Genomic DNA, 23032 nt, shown 5'->3' with positions numbered 1-23032 from the left:
AGAATGTTTCAAAATGTGTCCTAGTTTGTATGATACATGTTTCTGGTGGTTTGTCCGGTTCACCCTGGCAATTTTGAAAGGACGAGAAACGAAGATCGACATAAAAAAATCCACTTGTTGGGCTAGCGCAAAGTCAAAATTTTCTAACAAGAAACGATGATTATTTATAACGTTAACGTTGTTTCTCCTTCTCTACGTCTACATTACAAGCAAACGTCAGAATGATATGAAACGACGGAGCTTCCAAAACCAAGACCCAGCTTCTAAAAACGAAAGAAATCAGCCGTCGATTTTCATTCAAAAAAGTTTATTTTCTTGAGAGAGAGAGAGAGAAACATCCAATAACAGTATGTTTGTAATCCAAAATTCATAAAAAAGACATTTGAGGTATTTAAATTGAACAAAACGAGAGACTTCTAAGACCACGCATTGGACATTTATGACACAAAAAACTATCGACTTTGAGCATTCATTCAATGAATTTACGAAAAATGTTTTGTCTCAAAACAAGCAGCTGAATAACGATGTAAGTTTCTGCCGAAAATCTTGCTCAAACAGGTCAACGTTGTGATTCAGACCGTGCTTGTGCACAATGTTCTCCAAGTAGAGATACTTTGAAATTGGTGACGTACTGGATCGTTGCAGAGCCGCAACATACGCTTGCATTACGTACTCCAATGAATATGTCCACTTGTTTCGTCCGAATTTCTTCAAAAGCGTCACACATTTCTCTTCAACCGCTTTTCGGATCGGCTCTTCCGGATAGCTACGATTCGGACTGAAATTCGCTCGAAGATACAAGTAATCGCCGTTGAAACCGAACGCCGGATCGATATGAAAATCGGTGTTGTCGGTCACACCAGATTCGCACCGAAAGCAATCACATTCGAAACCAAAATCGTTCATGCCTCGTCGATCGTCCCACGTTAGACCCAACAAATTTGGAAAATACGAACAGAACAATTGTTCACCATTTTTGACCGGTCGAATAATTTTGCCGATGATGCAACCATTGTCACAGTAGAATGCAATGTTCGGAGCACAGGAATGATTGAAATATGTCTTCAAAATTCCGATTGATTCGTCTTCGTAGACGTAGTCAAGAGCGTTCAGGCCCGCCGGGAGCACGTTTCCAACCAAACGTTCGCTGGTGATCTTGTTCGATTTGACCACAGCTAAGTGATGCATTATCAAATGCATATAAAAGCGCCGATGCTTTTCTTCAGAGAAGTGGGAAGCCAATTCGGTGTTGCCAGCCAAGTATCTGTAGAAAAAATGAATGTGATGCGGCCGAGCATCGGTCAGTTCTTCTTTATGAATTTTGAGGAAGGACCGGTACGTGGATTTGTCATCGACTGTCAACGGTATTTCCATTGGATCGGCGGCTATAGCTTCCTCCACAAAACACATCAAATCGTCAGTATTCGAGAACAATTTCATTGCCATCAAAATTGACCGGATTACTGATATTAGGATGCCGAGTACAAAATCATCTCCATTATTCGGATGTGAGCGGATGCCACACTCAAGTCGATGTAGGTCAGCACAATTACATCCATCATAGCAAAGCATTGCAAATGTGCATGTTGAGCACGGTGCCAAATTTGTATTCGATTTCAAGCAAACGGTACATGTTTCATATTTCCGTACGAACGATTCGCCAACATACATTCGCTCGAGTAGTACTGTTTCACCAACATCAACGTCTTTGGTTGCGAAGACACCACGACCATGCTTAGAACTGTTGACAATAACCAAATGTTCCACCAGTCCTGGATAATTTTGATGTGATTCGTAGCTCAATTTCGCTTCTCCATCAATAGCTTGAAGACCATCGTCGATTGATTTCACACAATCCGCTGCACGTTTGTTCAGTTTCGGTTCCAAATATTCCGGATAGTTGGCCTTCCTCGCCAGATCTATGTCGACTAGACATTTATCGTACATTTTCATGTAAAGATAACAACTCGATCGGTTTGCATAGGCCAGTGCAATTTGTTCAGAACCCTTTTCAGCATAACACAGACTCCGATTGTATTTGTCCATTGCCTGATCCCATTTCTTATTGGTGAACAATGCGTTACCTTCCCGTCGCAATTTCAACGATAAATCGTTATCTTTGGATGCAACGAAATTTTTTTCGACCGAATTCTGCATTCTTTCATCATACAATGAAATGGCCCTTTCAAATTCTTTGATTTCTTTTGGCGATGATGGCGTACATAGATCGATGTAAGTTGCATTTGAAGCGTCTGATTCTTTTTGCCACAACATTTTTCTACAAGTATTCTTAAAAGGCGGGAAACGTTGTAATATTCGCTACGAAAGACTGACACTTCACAATTAAATCACTTACTGGACAACAACTATTTTTCTAAAACCTGCATTCACAAAGAACAGTAGAAAACACACAAATGCACACACACTGACACAATGAACTGGCTAGTATTCGATTGACCAGAAATTTTTCGATTTCGAGTCAAGTTTTCAATTTGTCGCAATTTTGATTCAATTATTCGGTACCAGAGACTAGTTTAGTAAAAAAAACTTCTCTTACAATAGTGCTTTATTCAGTACTGGCGGTTCCTACCCTCCGTCCAAGATTAATCACTCATTGCACATGCATTGGACTGGACAGGGATGTGTTAGCTCAAATATCAAATGTTGAACGAAGGCTTTTTGTATTAATCCTCCTCAAACAGACAATAGTTATTTACGTATTTACGAAGTGAGGGCGACAAACGAACGAGACCGTAGGTATGCAACGTTTCATGCCGAGGACCTAAATTATGAGAAAAATTATGAAATTTATGCCCAAGAAATGTAAAATGAAAAGAGTTATCGATATGCTTTCCTGAGAGACGCAGGAACGTTTGGGATGTTTTATTCTAAAATATTTTCAAATTTTGAAAAAATGTGATAGAAATGGTAGCTCAGATAAAAATTCTATGGATTGATTGATTGTACGTTTTCTCCGAAACAAAATACTTCGACTTTCAGTGGGACGATAAATAAATTGAACCTAACCGATCTAAAAATACATTTCTATGAAGAAGTAAGGTCAAATTAAAACAGTTGTCTTGACAGTCTTACCAAAAGTTATTAATATTTTTCTCGTTATAATTGAGTGGTTTGTCATCGCAACGAAATTTGTTTGAACGATGATGTTCACATGATCATCGTAGTTTTTGTCAACATCATATTTACATACAAAAAAAAATCGAAAAGTAAACAAGATTCATGAGCAGAGGAGGAGATAAATAAATATGTCTCAAACTTACAAGTTCTACTATCCTAATTCTTGTTATTTAGACATGCCCCAATTTTCCTAAAAGTTAAAACTATAAAACGTGGAGAAACGACTTGAATGTCTAAAGAAGTGAAAGCTTTTAAATAGCGAGAAAGGTAGGAAATGAGCAAACCACTTTAATTAGGTTGTAAGGTTTTGCTCGCCATCAAAGCACCTAGTGATACCATCAAATCACCTAGCATAAGAGTAGAATATTGCTTATGTCAATTAATAATGTTTACACCAGCGGCATGGCCTTAAAAATGGTGTAAAAAGGAAAAAATACATTGCAAGTGCGCTGTCGTAACTTATTACTCTATTTGACATAATCAATAACATGCTACTACTACTACTACTAAGCTTATTGTTTGGTTACAAACCCATTTCTCTGGGATATTAAGGAAAAATGAGGACTTTCAACTGTGATGGTGAAAATCTAGCCCACACAAATATTAGTGAAAGGCTTTAGCGAACCGAACTAGCTGCTGGTGAAAAATTGCTGATTGAGCTTAGATTAATGCTTTCTTTCCATTCAGTCGAAAGGACTTTCGGGATGGAAATCATTTTCAGACAACTGTTTTATAATTAAATATAGAGATGAGCGAGGAGTTCTTATTCGAAAATCGAAATCGAAATAGAAAATGAAGCTAAACTGGAACAACACCAGTATACCACAAAAAATTAGATCTAAAATTTCGCAGCAAATGTAATCGATCTGAATGCAGTATACCATCGCATTTTACCGTTTCACCTAATTTACACATCTCCGCATCAGCAACATCTGTAAAATGAACTTTTTTCGCCTTCGACTGGATTTTTGGATATATATTTGCAAAATGGTTTTTATTCAGATCGAAATTCCATTCCACACATTTTCAGATGCATGCTGTTTTTGGCATGATTTGCTCATAAATAAAAAGAATTTGAATTTCATAGAAACCATGCTGCACCTCAACTCTTTTATTTGTCTATTTTACTTTTTGCACATGCGATTCGTGCGACATAAAGGACATAAAGCAATAAAATTCGCATTGAAAAAGCAACATTATAAATATATAGGCAAACAATATGTAGGGCAACCGGTAGGATTTCATGCAAATGAAAGAAAAACCCTTTCAGAAATGAGTTTACTGAAATTTCAGTGTATCGTTTTCATTAATTTCTGCCGAGTCATTCAACAGTGATAATGTATTATGTGTGTATGGTATGGATGGATGTTTTTAAATCTTAGGTAGCCGAAAATTCTTTGTTTGAGATTTTTTCAAGATAATTTTACGAAACATTTTTGGTGTGCGTTGGATATTATACCAGAGGAATTGAGCTGGATATTCGTAAAGAATTTGAGTTATTTGCGTAAATATGTATGATGTGTCAAAGATTTACTATAAAACCAAATTGGAAAGGGTTGACCGACCAAGCAAATTCTTTTGCTGGATAAATTGACAAACGTTGGGAAAACACTGACATCATACCTAAGTCTGTAAACTTTGGAAATGTCACTCAGATACGCGGGTGACACACTACAGTTGGAGATAAAATGGCGGATTTCATACAAAAAATCACCTCTTGTGATGATTCTCGTCGCTGTGATGATACGGTGAATTTTTTATTTGTGGAATTTATCTAAAAAAAATGGCGATCTGAGTCAATGAAACCAGATATGGTCTGTTCATACAAACCGGAGGACATAGCGATTTCATGTAAACAAACTCACCTCTCATGAGAGGTGAGTTTGTTTATGTTAAATCGCTCTGTCCACCGCTCCATACAAAGTTTGACATTCGACCATACCTTGTGTTGACGTTCATTGATCTGTGTGACTTCTGCAAAGTTTACAGCCTTGGTTAAAAAAGAGAGTGGTTAAAAACTGTCGCGAGTCATTATTGAAGAAGTGCGTGAATCTAGATTCTTATGCTTAGTTTCCTCTTACCAAAAAAAGTACTCCGTGTGAGAGACAAAATTGAATTTTTTCAATTTTTCTTTGTTTATTTGACAGCTTGCTCTCTCACGGCGCTCTAACGGCTCTCTCACGGAGTACTTTTTTTAAGTGGAATGGGCACTTTACGGAAATTACTTAGCTGTGTGAAGATGTCAAGATGTTAACTAAAGCAAAAGTTGTAAATTTGACTACAGATAGAGGTTGCCATTCAGACGATGAAATGAACAAAGTGGCTCCCCAAACAACAACACTGTCTTACAGTGTGGACTATTATTGTCGGGCCGATGATTTTCCCTGCTTCTCATGAAAAGGATGATTTGAAAAATTTCATTCGATACAAAAATTCAGAATTTTTAGATTGATAAAAGGAAATGAAAAGCATCCATGGATAATGTTACTTGATTATATGAAAATTTCATGAAATCCACATCCTCTATACATAGTGTTATATACAGTAATGTTTGTCTGTGTGCTGTGTAAAGTCTGTATATATTACGGTGAAATTCCGTTGGGAAAATATTTTCATCTTCAATAATATTTGTCCAAAACATTTCCCACCATGAATTACAGCAATCACCGAGAAATCATATAAAAAGAATAATATTGAATAGAAGAAATGGTCGATAAGTGTTCAGCGAAATATATTATTTCTGTATGAAAAGAAACCCTAAGTAAAAAAAAAATATCTCCCTCGTCTTTTCATCTTAATAACAATTTTCGATTTTTTTTTATACACCACTGTCTGCCATTTGATTAATGATATTCGGGTATTATACAACGTAGAACTAATCTACTTATCTCATTCGTTCTTACATTGAGTATTTGAGCCTAAATTCGTTGTTATGTTCATCGTATAACCAAAAATCTATTCTCTTATTTTATATTTTGCGTTTGTTAGCCCGAAATTGTTTTTTTTAATATATAAAATTGTACCGATGTTTAAATTTTGGGTATTTTTACTTTAAATGGAAATATATAAAACTCTGGCGTGTGTAGCTGCTACACAGACATATATTTATGTGAGTACATAAGTACGTATTTAAATACATCCCATCGAAGTGTTTCTTATACATTCTTTATACATACAGAAAGAAAAGAAAAGAAAAAAACATTTTTTTAATGGAAACAATAAAGAATTCATAACAAAACGAAACAAAAAGATCGAGCTTTACCGACTAAATTGAAATAAACAATTAGGAGATTGTTGCCTAGAGGTTAGAACGAATACGTACGGAACTTAGGATAATTACGTGTGAGAGACACACAAAACAAATCAAACTAAGTGTTCGAGAAAAATTACACTGATTTACTACAACGGGAATGTTATTTTGTTTCAAAATATGCATGTTTTGTGTCCCGCCTTCGAAATTTGAGACCATTGAGTACAAAAAAAGCAGCATATGGTACACGGACGGAAAATGGAGATCTCGTAACGCGGTAGGTATGTTTCGTGCTGTAAACTAGGATACGAGTTGCACATTTTGTCGTTTCTAGTTACGATGAGCACTCAGATTGTACAAAATGGCACCAAAATAACAATTTCGAAAGCTTTTATTGCAAAAATTATTCATTCAGAAAATGAGCGAAATAGAGATGGACATACCAAATTTTTGTGCCAATAGCCTAAAGTTTGCTCATCGTAGAAGAAAAACCACACCAGATGACAAGAATAATAGTATATTTCAACATACCCCAATACACACAAGATGTGTGTGCACGCGCGGGCGAAGCCCAAGCGAAAACACACATCGAGTGTGTATTGGGGTATTTTGAAAGATGTTTTTCTGTAATAGTGAGAGTGTGTTGGTGCATTCCTTCCCAACCGTTACTTTCCTTCTCGACCGTTTGCTTTCCCTACCGACCGATTCATATCATAGCTCACCAATACACTCTCACGTATACAGAAAAATACATATTGCCCAGCACTTTGTTTACAAAAATTGTCTTGTATAGTAAAATGAAAGTTAAAAAAATGAAGTACAAGATTTGAAATCAATCTCTTTTTTAAATACCGGTAAACGATATTACCGAAATTTTCGAGAAAATTTACTGGTAAATTACCGGTAATCTATATTGCATACAAAATAGCCAATTCACGCCGTAAATGTGCCTAAAATTTGAATTTTAAGTGAACGATTCGATGAAAAAGTGAACCGAAAAATACATTTCAACGCTTTATGGTTTACAACGTCATTATATGGAAATGACGCTACGTTGGAAAGGCGTGAATTAAGTTCAATTTTATAATGAAAAAACTCAAAATATTAGCTGTGTTTAAAGTTTAATCAGCTTCATGACAAACTGAACGTATGTTCATCAGTTCTTTTATTGTACCTCAAGCTTTTTTACTTAAATTTTACGGAGAAGATTTTTCTTAAATCTAGAAGTTAAAACTGGTTTCCATTTAAAAATGTTTGCCGTAAGAGAGTACCGTGAAGGATTTCTATTGGTTGAACTTCGTCTCTCTCGTTAAGATGCATTCTTACGATGAAAACTTGAACGACTCAATTTCCGAGTTTCTTCACAAACTCGTAATGTCACATCAAAAATGTCATACGAAATACAAGTGACAAACCACAATTCGATATTTAAACGGTTGATATTCAGTTTGATTCTATGTTGCAATTTGCCTTCTCGGGTTCCATTTCATTGGTGAATCTGGGCAGGCTAGATATCCATCTTAGAATTTGTAAGTTCTCAATATTTTGTAATAAAAGTTAAAGACGATAATGTTGACGGATTTACTCTATCGATATCACGCATAATTATTTCTTTTGAGCAAATTTTGCAATTTCAATTCGCTTATTTTCGAAACTATGATTAAGTTTCCATTCCACTCAACAAAAAGTACTCCGTGAGAGAGCCGTGAGAGAGCGAGCTGTCAAATAAACGAAGACAAAGTTTAAAAAATTCTATTTTGTCACTCACACGTAGTACTTTTTTGGTAAAAGGAAACTAGGCATTATGTCCTGAGGTAAAAACGGTTATCAAAATTTTTTTTACCGGTTTTTGATTACCGGTTGCATTCACTACCCACAAATGATACAAAATTTTTAACTTCGTTTTTCTCAACATACATTTTCTGTACTGTAAGATCACATTAACTTGGGATCATCGTAGTTACTTTTGTCGTTGCTGTCGAGAACAGATGATTTACCGCTTCTAAAAAGTGTATAGTCGAAATATTTAGAGGTCATAGCTTACAGAAAATATAGTAAAATTTAGTGATTCTCTGGCAGAATACAACCATTGATGCATATAAAAACGATGTACACATAAAATATTAACCACTTAATATATCACCCCTGTCTATCCTGTCTTCAGATAAATTCCGAGCGAGAAAAAAAAAGTTATCTTGCTGAAGGGCAGACGGTCGCAGGTGTACCTTAAGCCAGACATTCAGAATAGATGGACTGACACATTTGAGTGGATGTTGAGAAAGTTTTGCGAATACGAAAACTTATTCCTCTTCTTCTTATTCTTCTTCCACGTCTTCCTCTTCACATTGATAAGAAAACTTTAAAATTGATTGAATACACAACGAGATTCGAATTGCTATTACCAAGTTTGATGATATAATTTCGTCGTCATTCATCATTCACCTACTAACCGTATACCTTAGTAAATTAAAAACATTGTTTCGATTGTATAGAAAATACAGCTCAATATAAGTGGATCGATTGATATACGCTTTTAATGCTTTCAGATGCCGAGACAAAATTCTTTCATGTATAAAGGCGGTTCCGATATATCGATAAAACGAGTATTCGAAATGTTTAGTGTAATAATTAAAAAGAAATTCATGTCGATGTCGATAGCAGGAACCACCCTGTAGTTCCCGTTCGACGAAGGAAGAAAAATATTGATAACTCATTTAATAAAAAAGTGTTCGAATCTTTCAATTTTTTAGTTTTCACTTCAATAAATTCCGTTTGATTCAGCGTAATGAAATGAATCAATCGACCGGTCGATTCTAACAATTCGATAACGTCTCTCTACGTCAAATGATCACCGTCTTATTGGGGGTGAACTAATACAGACAATTGATAAATGGTGTTAATGTCGTATTATTTATGTGAATGTCTGAATGGAAATAATTTTTAGATATTTTTTCTTCCTTTATCAAGAAATTTGTATTTGCTCTTAACGAAACTATATATTTTACCATCATAGAGCAACTACTAAATTATTTATGTGATGGGGGTGAAATGAATATTGAAAGACTTTTTCTCACGAAGAAAACTTTGAAAATCGAATTTTCCGGGGGGCTGTTCACATAAGACGCAGGAAAGCATAGCTATCTCGCTACTCTTGGAAGTTTCTTGGCAATTACTAAAGATACGTCGCATTTAGCTTGCATTTAAATATAGAATTTGTTCAATGAATCATAAATGCATGTTTAAAATTATAAGAACTTTAAAAAGACCTTAAATACAGAGTCTGTTACTTCAATTGTTTAAAATTGGCTTTGTAATCTTTTACTTCAATAGTTTACCCACACGTTTTGCTATATGAAAGGGAATTCTACTTGGAGTTGTTAACTCTATCGTCGTTGTAGACAACAGATGAACAGATATGATGGTTAATTTAAACGTTGATGGTAATTTATCTCAGGGACCATAGAAAACACTGTACGAAATACGAATTAAAAATAGTAGACACAAACATGGCGCTGATGTGACAGAAAATAGTATACTTTTAACAGGCAACGTCTTATGGGAACATTCCCTTACTTGGTTAAAGTTCCCTTATATTTAAGTACGTTGTATGTGACTCTTGAGACACATGCTTTTAATTTATGTTTCGTATAGTAATCATGACAGCAACACTTTCCTCACTATCTCGAAGCCTTTGTTACGATAAAGAAAACTTTTTACATGAGAACCAGTAAGTTAATTTATTAAATTTATTTTGTCGTACGGTTCTGTCCTGTCTGTACATAAGCCATGTCTTTAATAAAAACTGTCCTAACGATCTTCTTCTTAAAGTAGTGACAAAAAAACGTGATCCAAATGATGCTTAGAGAATGTAACGAATAGATTTTCCAGTATGTTCAATAAAAAATTCATTAAACTCCCGCTAGGACACCTACTTTTTCATCTTTGTATAACACGCTCCATGGAGCGTCTACATGTCTCCACTCTCCACAGAGACACTGTGTAAACGAAATTTATGAACATATCGATTAAGTTACAAATACATGGTCAAGTAAAAGAATTATGTAAAAAAAACGACAAGTTGTTGTTTTAGCTATGGACATAGGGGTTCGATGTGTTGCTATACAAGCAAAGTCGAAAACAAAACTTCAATTTATTTTATTTCCTGTCATTACTGGAAAACAGTTTTATAATTCACTGTCGTTGACTGTATATGGATAAATATCAGAATTTGAAATGCGTAAGTTCATTTGATTGAATAGCTGAATTATTCCGCTAGGCTGTACGTTCTTTTGGAAAGCCATACCAAAAATTACGTAACCGAAAATCTGTGGAATGATGATTTAACTTGTTGGATGGATATGTTACTTTCCTTTGTTACTTTCACATCAGATGATTATCCTAAATATAAATTTTGCTAATGTGTAATAATGGCTTGTGGTTCCCTTAATGTATTACAGTGGCTGTTCGAATGAAATACCCAGTTTTATAATCACAGAACCAAATCGGCGCCATTGCTTTCAAATCAAAAGAACGTTTTTTTTCTCTGCTGTACAGCAAAAAAAAACTTCAATTCAAAAAGTATACACTTTGTATATCCACAATAATCAATCCATCCCTTTCAACCGAAAATCCCACCCATGTACATATATAAAGATCTTGAATTCATTTATTTACAGAGTATAGTAGGTACTTGCCAACCCTCATCACATATAATATATAACATTCATACAGGGGTTCGTTATACTCGCACATACATTTTCCCTTTCCAAAATGCTTTCTTACTGTTTTATAGCAGCTTATATCACATCATACTCACGTATAATGTGTGGATTTGAACTTTTCGAGACCGATATTGGTTCCAATTCAAATACTTTCAAGTAACATTCACATTCACCCTCTTGTTACATTTCGTTTTGTTGTTTATTTTTGATGGCAACTTCCTTTGTAACTTTATGTACGTGGATTTTGTTGTTGTTGTTCTGTATATATAGAGATTTTTGTGATCGTTATTTATATTTCATTTTATGCAGTGTGAGAAGAGAGAGAGCTAACCACGCTTAGGGTAAACGAGTGTGTGCGAGTAAATATAATTTTAAAATAGTCGGAATCAACGATGAATTATAAATATTTATTAGAAATTAAGCAATTGCGAAATGTTTGGCCGGGGAACGATTTTTGTCAAATGTTTAGGCAATTTAGTATAAGAATGGACTCATTATTTCATCAAATTTTCACTATTTTTCATTGCTGATTGGAAAAAATTGGAATTGTTTTAAATAGCCAAATGTTTTTTTTAAAGTAGGAGATTTAATGTTTTTATTACCTTTTACTTTAGACTAAAATATTACGGTTAGTTGAGAGCCTCCTATTTTTCCACATAATTTTTTTAAACTTCTCAGTAGAATTATTTTGGCGAAAATATCTGGAACCTTTGTCGATACATGGTAAAACTTTTATCGTCTAAAATTCAATGACTTGCGGTATTTTCACAAATTCTACTCCCGCTTATGTTTGAAGGTTTTTTTCTAATGGCTTTATTTCACTTCATGTACATGACCCAAATGAAATCTTGAGGTCAATTTTACTTGTTTTTTTCATGTGTACCTAAAATTTATGTCTTGGCGGCAGGCATGTTCAAAAACCTCGTAAAATCCAGATATTATAACACAACAAACGTTGATCCAATTAATGCACGACGATTTGAATCTTCAACGATTATACCGTGATCTGGTTTCTTCGGACCGTGAAATAAAATCTTGGCCATTTTGAAGGATTAACGCTTATACTGCTAACTTGCCCGCGATCAGATCCTATATTAAACTGAAAAAAGGCATAGATGTCTTGCTGTCGAGCTGGTGAAAGAAATGAATCATTAAATCTGCTACTTCTTTTGTTTCAAATGAAACTAGAGTTTGAGTAGTCCTATCTCACATTTCAGAGCACACTGGTCACTTTTGTCGTATCTGTTATTAACCACAAAGTGAATTCATCTCTGTTCAATAGATGTCTGATGTCTCACACATAGATTCAACATCGCTTGGTAGAATAAGCGTTCGTTCCAAACGTGCTCCTAATGAACAATCATATTTGTTTTTATTCCCATATCATTCAAATACAAATAGAAATGATGGATTTGGTCTAATTATCGTATCATTACCTATCTCATTTTCTTCATGCAAATAATTGCCAATCGAATGCATTCGTAAGGCGATATTATGCTACAAACATCAAAAGAAATGTCCATAAACTGTTACAGTAGTCCTAAAATTAGCATATGAGTGACATTTCTTTGAGATTTTCATAAAAAAAAAAATTATTTAAATGATTGGACAATGGGAAGCTGAAGAAAAAAATATCCCTTTCACAATAGTGCAAAAATATTTACAACATCAACTCACAGAAGCCATGGGCAATAAAATTTGCAAAATACAGAACAACAACACAACAAAGTTAATTTGTTTCGGTAATTTACAAACAGGATTAGAACTGAAATAACGCCTTTAAAATTAACTTATAGATGTACTCTAGGGATTTTCTTGAAATCGTCTGTAATCCTTTTATGTTATTGCCATTTAAAAAAGGTTTATTTAACTTAAACCCCTACTGTACTGTCGTCGTTTTATTTTTTATGTTTTTTTTTCGCCTTCTGTAAGTCAACCATCCAATATAATGGTTCAACAATTTTCCTTTTGCATTATTTTGCAATTTAAGAGAGTTATTTCGGTTTTGATATTTATTTACAATGAAGTCACGAGGGAATTGACGGTTTTCAGAAGTAAATTGTATTCAATTTTAAAATGACTACCGAACTGCTCGATCATTTTGAGCGGATATTTTACAAAGACGGTATGATGCTGTTTTGAATGATTCGGTTGTTTCCTTTTTATGTTGTAGCAAATATTTTACCTTTTAATTAAATAGAAAAATATTTGTGACGGCAAAGTGCAGTGCACACAATTTTATAGACTTTCTTTGTATGCCATTAGCCGAAGTCATACCTTCTTGTAGCAATACACCGTGACGCAAATCCCCAACGATTAAGAATTTGAATAAAATGTACCGTAGACTCAGAAACACAACAAATTTTCAACTCCTGTGTTTAATATTGGTGGATCTTTAAGGAGGTAAATAGGCAGACACCAGTCCTCTCTAACAGTTCTTAGTCCTGCGAAAGTAAGGCTCACTCTCAACAATGCACTTACCTAAAGTCACCTCATTATAACTCCTATAAATTAAATAAAAAGGTTCATCTGGAACCACTCGCTCTACAAACTCGATGACACCAATCAAAATTGAACCGACGACAAACACCAACCAAACAAACACTGATTTGAATCCTTAATAATCATATATTTTCAATCTCTCAGTTCAATTCTTAATAACTACTCGTACTTAATCGTATACTTATATACACAAATCTGTGTCAATAATACCATAATTGTCATCTGGGTTTTTATTTTTCTTCTTCTATAATTATAGTATTCGGTGTAAGATTCTATACAGTAGAACACAAAGAGTGAGTATCACCTTAATGAGTATATCAATAATATTACACACTGGGAAATATCAAAAACTCAATTCTTCAATTAGAAGTCACATATTTAGCACACTGAAGAAATGAAACTGACGTTAGTTTTGACGGTTAGTTTTAAAGGGATTTTAAGATTCGAAGGCAAGGCCTGTAATGACACGCAAATTAAAAATATTTTTGACTATAAAACATTTCGTGCCAAGACCGTCGAAAATAGGCTTTCGAGTTTTTCAGAGTTAGTGTACCTGATGTATGAAAAATAAGTGTTACCACTAACCAAGAACGCTTTTCTGAAGTTTCTTCAACTTATTTGAAGCAATGACAAATTAAAGCACAATTCACGCCGTAAGTGCGGTCGAAATTAAAAAAATTTCTGACGCGGGTCTTCCTAACGCAGCGTCATTTTCATACAAGGAAGCGTTGAAATGTATTTTTCTGTTCAGTTTTTCATTGACTCGTTCACATGAAATTCAAATTTTAGACAGAGTTACGGCGTGAAAAAAGAAAAAATTGGAATCTCATTTCCAAAAGCCGAATCCTTCAAATGAAAATCATCAGCAACTGAAACATTAAACTTTTACCACGTACAATGTCAACAAGATTGCGATACAATTTTGATGGATTATTTTGTAAGTGTATCTAGCTCCGTCGAAGGTATGTTTCAGGACATTTTCAACTTCACAAAGAAAGCTTTGTACATGCACGTAATTTTGAAAACCGACACACTCTCTGTTTGTGGCTTTCTGTTTTTTTTTTTGGGAATTTTGTATGTTTTTGATAATGGGGAAATCAAAAATTAAAGAAAATTTATCGGTTTTCAAAATTCCGTGCGTGTAGCTGTAGCAAACAGTCTCAAACCTATATTTATATGCACTGTTGCGGTAGGTCCATCACTTTAAAATTAATGTTTTTGTTCCAAAAATTTCATAACATTTAGGAGCTGATTTGGCAATGACAACGACGTTTGTAATGTCCATAAACAAATGTTTTGAGTTATTAAAAACAAAAAATAATCAGAATTCTTGGTTTAGTCAATAGTAGCTGTGGAATGAGTCCCTACGCGCAGGGCCTGTTTTCAAGAATAAAAATTCATGAAAATTCTTGAAATCTGTGAAAAATTTCGAAAATAGGCCATACTTACACGTATTCGTAAATTAAATGTTATCTTTGAACTGTTGGACTTACATTGTACCAATGATATTTTTTATGAAAACAATGACAAAGACTATTCACACCAAAGGCCGTTTGTGCAAATCACAAAACACTTTTTACTTTCAAACAAATCCATCTTAACCAATCAAACAGCGATATACGGTGGTGTATCTGATGGATATGGTACACTCTCTTTGCAACTACTGTTCAATTTAATGGGATAGAGGGAATCCACTTTTTTGTGTTATTTTGTGGATTTTCATTATAAACTAAAATTGTAATTGTTCTAACATTATAAATCACATTATCTTAACTTAGCTGGGTTTTGTTGTTGTTGTTGGTTTTTTTATAGAAATATTTTTAGTTCAATATTTTATGGCCATAGAAATATAATTATATTATATACAATGCTATTTTTATTTAATGTAATTCATTATTATAATTGGTATACAATTATTTTATAGTAATAATTTTTTTTTGTTCTTTTTTCTTTTCTTCATTCAACTAACACTATAATGAGGTAATTAAATCAGATGAAATGGTATTTACAAATCATTTATAGAAACATTTTTATTAATAAGTTTTTTTTTCCTTTTTCTTTTAGTTTGGTTGTTCCCACTATAAATGAAAAGTCCTAAATTATTTCTCTGTATATCCGAATTTGGTTGCAAGTAATCATTCGATTTTGTACAAATTATGTGATCTCTAAAATTATATTTAAATAAATTATCATTTCGGTTTCTTCTTCTTTCATTCATTTTATTTAAAACGTTAATTTTTTTGCCATTTATGTAATTGGAATCGAAAAAAAGATTGCTGTTGAAATGTCGATATGAAACAAAAATGAAATTCCCTTCCAAAAAAAAAAATCATAATAAATAAGAATTACATTAACAGTGCTATCCAGCTGTTTGGCATAGCAATTTATTATTTATCGGCATTTTTATTCGATTGTTAGACGATTGCTATAATAATAATAATCGACAATTTAATTGGACTGGTGGCAAAAATATATTCAATTCAAACATTTTGCATTTCAGATCGTTCCTTAGGCTTCAGTTTTTTTATCTCTCATAATTATTATTACCTCGAAAACGTTCGCAATGACCTGATACATCATGCCATTTTATCATGAACGATTGGCGAATGGTGAACCATTAAAAGAAAACATTAATCGCTTCAACCGATGGAAAAATTTGAATGCCGTAAGTATCATCGATGATAAGGATCGAAAACATTTTTTTTTTAAATTACCCACTTTTGGATAATTTAGAAAATGGTCTCGCAGTTTTTAGGAATTGGTAGGTATATGAAGTTGAACGTATGCATTAGCAATACAATATTATACGAGTTACGATTAACCGATTTCGTTGTATACATCAATTGAACGGCTTATTGGGCAATTTCCTGTCGAAATTCGGGGCATATTGTAACCGAGAATACACAGATCAAAAGAAGTTAAATATGATAAATCCTTGAGTTACCCTATGGCGATATATATATTCGTGGTCTGTAGAATCTTAATCAAAAGCATCTGACATCATGCGATGGATGACCTTTTTTTATTTATTCTTTTTCGGTGAAAAAAATAATTATTGCTTTTTATTCGATCGCTTAAATATTTTCAAATTTTTGTACCCAAACTAGAGTGGAAACAACCATAGAGGTCGTACTGTAATTTTGATGATCTATTACAGAACGTTTTTCCTGAAAAATTAAGGACAAAAGAACACGTTAGAGGACAATTCAATTTTATTTCCAGCTCGCCACTAATTATCCTTCCTGAAAATCGAATAGTTCAATCAGTTGAATAAAAAGTCCTTCCGCTGAATGACATGAAATTCAAGTCCCTACTGAAAGTAAATTGATACGACGTTAAAAAGCTGAAGAATTAAATTCTCAAACCAAATCTTGGACATGAACTACACTAGTACTAACTCTGCAAGTGAGAAAGGTTGAAAGAAATCGAGAAAATTAGGAACGACGTTTGCTCAAAAATAATCCTCGCCGTCGAAACATGAAACTCATGTAATAAAAACCTGGTGAAGATTCTTTTGAAAAACAGCCTACCGAAATCGGACGCATTTCCCTGTGAACTTTTTTATATGTATACCTAGAAACGACATCGACCCTAGAAGCCAGAACCACATTCAAAAAAATTAATCGAAGCTAGTGTGGCTAGTGAAAGGTGATCAAAAACCGAACACTTGCACATTTCTTACCAAAATTTATCCAGTTACGCGAGTCGTACAGGGTCGTGTGGGGTGTCATTAGAAAGGTACATGTACTATTGAGCCGAATACTGTTCTTTCAAATGACACCCCAGACGACCATGTACATTTTGTAAGAGAAATTTCTGTAAGAACAGTGTAAGTCTTCGGTTGACAACTTCAACTGCACATATTTCAGTGTGGATGAATTTATAACCCATTAAGTCGCCATTCGGCTCAATAGGACATGTAATTACCTTTCTAATGACACCCCACACGACCCTGTACGGCTCGCGTAACTGGAGAAATAGTAAGAAAAGTGCAAGTGTTTGGTTTCTGATCACCTTTCACCAGCTGCATAAGCTTCGAAGAATTTTTTTGAACGTGGTTTCGGCTTCTAGGCTGTTTTTCAAAAGAATCCCTCGGTATTATTCTAGTGAAAACATTTTTTCATAATTTCATAAAACTTTCCACATTTTTTCGATTTTTCCTAAATTTTTCCAAAAATATTCTTATGGAAAATTAGAATTAAGGAAAGAATCTAAAAATTTAGGAAAATATGAAAAGTTATTTCTCAAAAGAAACTGTATGAAAATGTTCTCCGTTTAATGGTTGCGACAATCAAAATCAAAATGTTTAATATAACCGAATCGGTCCGACCAAAAATCAAATTCTAGCTGAATATTATTCGTACGCACAAAAATAAAACAAAATCAAAGAGATAATTAAACAAGTAATTTGATTTAGAAAAAAAAATGTTTTCAACGCGCCACCCACCGCCAATAATTAATGTCGATAACAAAGTGTGTATCGATTACATCATAATTTATCATTCTGGTCGCACTATGATCAGGCGACAAACAAAACAAAAAATAATTTCTTGATTTAATCTAATCTTTTTTTTTGTGCAATCGAAATGTTTTCAACATACTGCTCGAATGAAGGAAATCGAAAAATGTTATTAGCAACTTACCCAAAAAAAGAAACAAAAAAAAAACAATTCAAATGCTCCAAGTGAAATATGTTTGCTGAAAGACAACAGTCGCATTATACCAGCAAATTTAATCGTGTGATCAGTTCTTCAGCATTGTGATGAGGTAATCAAAATGAAATTGTTTGCCGATGGTTTTGATTTAAAGAAATAAAAATTAAATTAAATTTTGATTCCAATCCAACGATTAAATTTTCCGCTCAAAGTATCGACATATTTGCCGCTGACAACAAAAACATATATATACCGCGCGCCCTATTATAACTCTTCCAAATACAGCAATATGGCACATTCATTCAAATTTGTCTTACAAAAAATTTGTCGAAATTCTTTTTCTAATTTTAAAAATAAATTTAACTTTTACACAATCTATAGTTTACTAACGCAAGATGACACAAAGAAAATTCGGTGTCCTTCCTTGGATATATCCAATCAAATTTCAATATTTTAATTTATAAACTCGTTCGAAATCATCAAAAAATAGTTTTGCGTTCCAGTAGTTGAATTTGTCTAATTTCAATTTTTTTTTTCTTATTTTGTTTGTTCTCCTACATTTTCACGCGCACGATTTTTTTTTTTTTGTTATTTATACAACACACACAAGATTTGAAAATATGCCTTCAAAGCATTTAGTCCAATTGAATTTCGATTGATTCATTTTTTCGAATCAAAGCAAAATATTAGATTTCTTCAAAGATTTCAATTCTTTTACAGAGCTGTCAATCCATAATCCGGTTTTATGTTCATTACAATGGAATTTACATTTTGTTGTTGTTGCTGATGATGCTGGTGTATAGTGGACCCCATGGATAAACCCATCATATCACTATTGTTATTACTTACACTACTAGGTTGCTGCTGTTGATGATTCATCAAATTTTGACCCATCATTTCAGCAACTTCTGATGCTGGTACATACGGTGGATTTGTCGTTATATCGCCTAAACTCTCAAGACTGTCGGAGCACATACGCTGGAAGAATTGTAATGAAATTTTTGTTATTACTTTGTTGTTGTTGTTTTTGTTATGTTTGTTTTTTGTTGTTTTACATTTTTAATTCGATTTTTTTTTCTTGAATATAAGATTAATTGAGTCAATCGCACGACTACCACTGAGAAATAGCTTATTCATCTGACCTCCTCCCCGTGCTCAGACGGTAGCATCCATTTTTTACGACAAAAAAAAATGTTTTTTTTTTAAATATTCGGTTTGTTCATGCAATGGTCGGTCACCCCCATGTATTGCGGAATTCGTACACTACAATTTTTGTAACAGTTTTTTGATTGTTATCAAGGAATCGCACCGCATGAAAGATTTATCTCTACAGCATCGGTTTAATACGTGAGAGATTATGAAAATGCAAAAGTTAAAAACTGATACGACTTTAAGATTTAGGGAGATCGATTTTCAATTTTTGAAAATATCTTAAAGAGGAGGAGTCTACAAAAAAAAACTATGTCTCCCAAGGATTACGAAACACGGCCGAAATCGGTTAAAAAAGTAATTTTTCTGTTGACACAAAATCGAAGAACTAAAATCTTTGAGTTTTGGGTAATATCAGAAATTTTCTTTGACGCTCCACTTCTGGCTCCATCTCCTTTAATCTAATAACTAGTACACACTTAACCTGATAAAAATACATTTTGGATGGAAATGATCGAAAAAATAAATTTTGTTGGTCTTCCAAGTTCCCCAAGTCGAAGAAATGGCTAAGTTTGCAACTTTAAAATTCTGAATTCGATGGATAGAACGTTGAAATTTTAACTGAACTGACTTTACATTAGTCCCGTTCATTTTACAGGAAGAGTCTAAAATTCATCTGGAAAGGAGTGTATCTGGTCCGGAAGGCTAAAATATAGGACCCGTATTTTTTAGAATTTTAAAAAATGGTTCAGATGTGGGGACCTAGACATTTGTTTAAATGTACGGAATCGTTGGTTAGAAGAGAGAAGAATGATATTGTATATCTTTTTACTATACAAAGTTCTACACATACTTGAAGTGCTGAGTTCAGAGAAAATAGGTTTTTGAATCAACAATGTAACGAATTCAAGCCGTCAAACTCTAAATTATAAAGTTTAAAACTTAGCCAACTTTTCGACTTCAGCAACTTGACCAGCAAAATTAATTTATTCGATCACCTTCATCCAAATTGTATTTACATGCGACGACGGACCGAAAATGAGGGCTCTTTTAATGTTTTCGTCCCTTTGTTGCGTGAAAAGCTGTACGTATACCTGTTTAGGAGGGTTGATCTGAGGCACTTTCGCTAGTAACTCGCGCAATTGGCTGATATCAATCGTCCAAATTAAGTTATTAGAGTAAGAGTTGTAGCCAGAAAAAATCTAAAAAATTCTAATTTGGATCGTGATGACCAAAAGCTCGAAGATTGCTTGCTGAATTTCATATGCTACTGACAGTGACAAACAAACTAAACAAGGATCCCTGGCTAGTGGTCTCTTATACAACAAAACCTATGTTAAAGCATATGAAGTAAAAGATTTTGTATCGAATTCAGGTCGATACTTTAAACAAAAGGTGTGACAGATTTAATATGCCCCTTGTCGTTTTAAAACGTTCATATCCTCTTGCTTTCGAGGTAATCTGATCTACATTTTCCATTGTATACTCACTTTTCCAATATATTTTCCATCAACAACGCTTCTCTAACGAAAAACTGACAGAAACAACAGAGCTGAACTGGCTACCGAAGAGAGCATCTATAAAGACATATTAGTCTAAACATCTTTGTCTAAAAGCATACAACTTTTGTGAGCTAGGCGCCAATATAGGAATTTTATACGTAAAACCGAAAGGAGCAATCCATCTGGCCAGTCCAGCTGCAAATACCGTATTAGGCTTAGCGTAGATCGAATCAAGCTTTTGAAGGGAAAAAACCTCAATACGCTCACCTCTAGTGCTAGTGTACTACACAGGACATTACGTCCACATGACTTTGAATTTTTCTTCTTATCGTTAACCATCAATTGGTGTCGTGTATGATTTAAGATTAATAAGCGAATAAATCACTCATTTATCCATGAATGAAATCTACAATCAGTCTTATATCTCTGCTTCTTTCCACACAAAAACAGAACCGAAAGACCGTCGCGCAAGTACATTTTTTCACGACCACTCAATGAACATCGACTTTACCTACTAGTACTACAAAGTGATTCAGGCGATATGCAAATGAGAGCGTGACATTAGCACACAACGAATATTTTAATATATTCCACCTCAAAGTGAAACAACAAACCATTTGGTTAAATAAAAAAAAAAAAATTGTGTTTCGTGCAACAAATGTAAAAGTCATTAATTTCATTACAGTAAAATGTCTCGGGGAACATTTTTCTATCCTTTAGACTACTGATCCTGGGAATAGAAATACCCACGTAATTTGGTATTTATAGACTGTTACCAATAAATCGCGTTGTGATTGTCGATCTGTTTAGAGACCATATCATAGAGCATTTATTAATGCTAATATTTTGGCTATGCAGCTTTATACATAGCGAAATGTATGTCGAAACTAATGAAGTAAAAGATTCAAATGAATTTTGTAAAAATTACATAGTTTCAGGTATTGCAGCTCTGCTGAAAAAGAAATCAAACTTTTTTGCTTTTATTGACCCAATTGACCCTCAAAGTGTCAACTGAGAAATAGGACAAACGCTATTAGTAAGCGAACAGTAATCACCTAACCAGCTGAATGAATTTTGCGTAGTTAATTTATCAAACTTTTATTGTGTGGCGCTTTTTTATTGATTCACAACCATACGGCCTATAAGTAATACCAAAACCTTGTTACGTGTGTCTTTTAGAAAATGTAATTTCGTGCTCAATTCAATGAATGAAAATGTGTTTTTTTTCATACACTCACCTCGTTTTGTACGGACTCCTTTTTACTATTATTGTTATTTCTCTTTGGTTTTTTCCCACCCGAGCCACCGTTTGAATCACCATTTTTCTTTCTCGTATTTTTCGTATTTGGTAATTTATTATCTTTTTTGAACTTCATTCGACGATTTTGAAACCATATTTTAATTTGTCTTTCCGACAGCGTAAGCGTATGTGCAATTTCTATTCGTCTTCGTCTCGTTAAATATTTGTTATAGTGGAATTCCTTTTCTAATTCTAGGATTTGGTGACGAGTATACGCTGTACGCTGTCGTTTCGGTTCCATGCCAGGTTGGTATTGGCCTTTTACTGTAAAATGAAGAAAAAATTAAAATTAAAACTCATTGGAAATTGTACAAGTTCATAAAAATACTTCAAACTAATACTCTGAAGGGTGGAAAAAGGGATGGAGAAATTGATTCCATTCTTGATATAGTACACTCATGGAAATGGAATGCCTAAAGTTATCAAAGAAAAAGACCAAAACGAAATCAGAATATCGTGGTAAACGTCTCGACAGTATACTAAAAACCACTGATAGACACCATTCCAACTCTAGGATATGGAGAGGAGCAGATAGTTGAGAGAACTATTTGACATTATAAATGATGATCTAAATTTTTGTACATTTGTACAAAAATGAGCCAGTGATGAAAAAAAGCTTTCTCCGTTCAAAACCATTTATTATCAGAGAAATGTGCCACACGTCATTTTGAGTTCAGTATAAAGCCTCGGTCGTGCCATATTATTATTCTACATCTGATACCGACGAACATTTGCTCTACGATTTTCATTATTGTGTCCTAAAAGGGATCTGAAGAGCGTGGGCCTAGTGTATATCTTGGTAGTCACACGTCATA

The 23032-nt window shown here is 33.8% G+C and overlaps 2 protein-coding genes across 2 annotated transcripts in view; both read right to left on the bottom strand.

The window, feature by feature from the left end:
* Positions 1-296: 296 nt before the first annotated feature.
* On the bottom strand, positions 297-18157 carry LOC119085756. The gene is made up of 2 exons (XM_037196240.1): positions 18137-18157; positions 297-2278 (listed from the first exon to the last, which is right to left on the bottom strand). Exon 2 carries the CDS (start codon positions 2272-2274, stop codon positions 502-504), a length of 1773 nt encoding a protein of 590 aa, XP_037052135.1. The 5' UTR covers positions 2275-2278; positions 18137-18157; the 3' UTR covers positions 297-501.
* Positions 18158-18192: 35 nt separating this feature from the next.
* Positions 18193-23032, bottom strand: part of LOC119085759 (homeotic protein deformed) — a 38283-nt gene continuing 33443 nt past the window's right edge. The window contains exons 4-5 of the mRNA XM_037196243.1: positions 22156-22481; positions 18193-19244 (exon numbers count right to left, since the gene is read on the bottom strand). Coding sequence (XP_037052138.1) covers positions 18981-19244; positions 22156-22481 — 590 coding nt within the window. The 3' untranslated portion in view covers positions 18193-18980. The remainder of the gene's footprint in view (positions 19245-22155; positions 22482-23032) is intronic.

The sequence above is a fragment of the Bradysia coprophila genome, chromosome X (genome assembly GCF_014529535.1).
Source record: "Bradysia coprophila strain Holo2 chromosome X, BU_Bcop_v1, whole genome shotgun sequence".
Taxonomy (NCBI): domain Eukaryota; kingdom Metazoa; phylum Arthropoda; class Insecta; order Diptera; family Sciaridae; genus Bradysia; species Bradysia coprophila.
The sequence above is the reverse complement of the archived record's forward strand: the minus strand, read 5'-3'. Positions and strand labels throughout refer to the sequence as shown.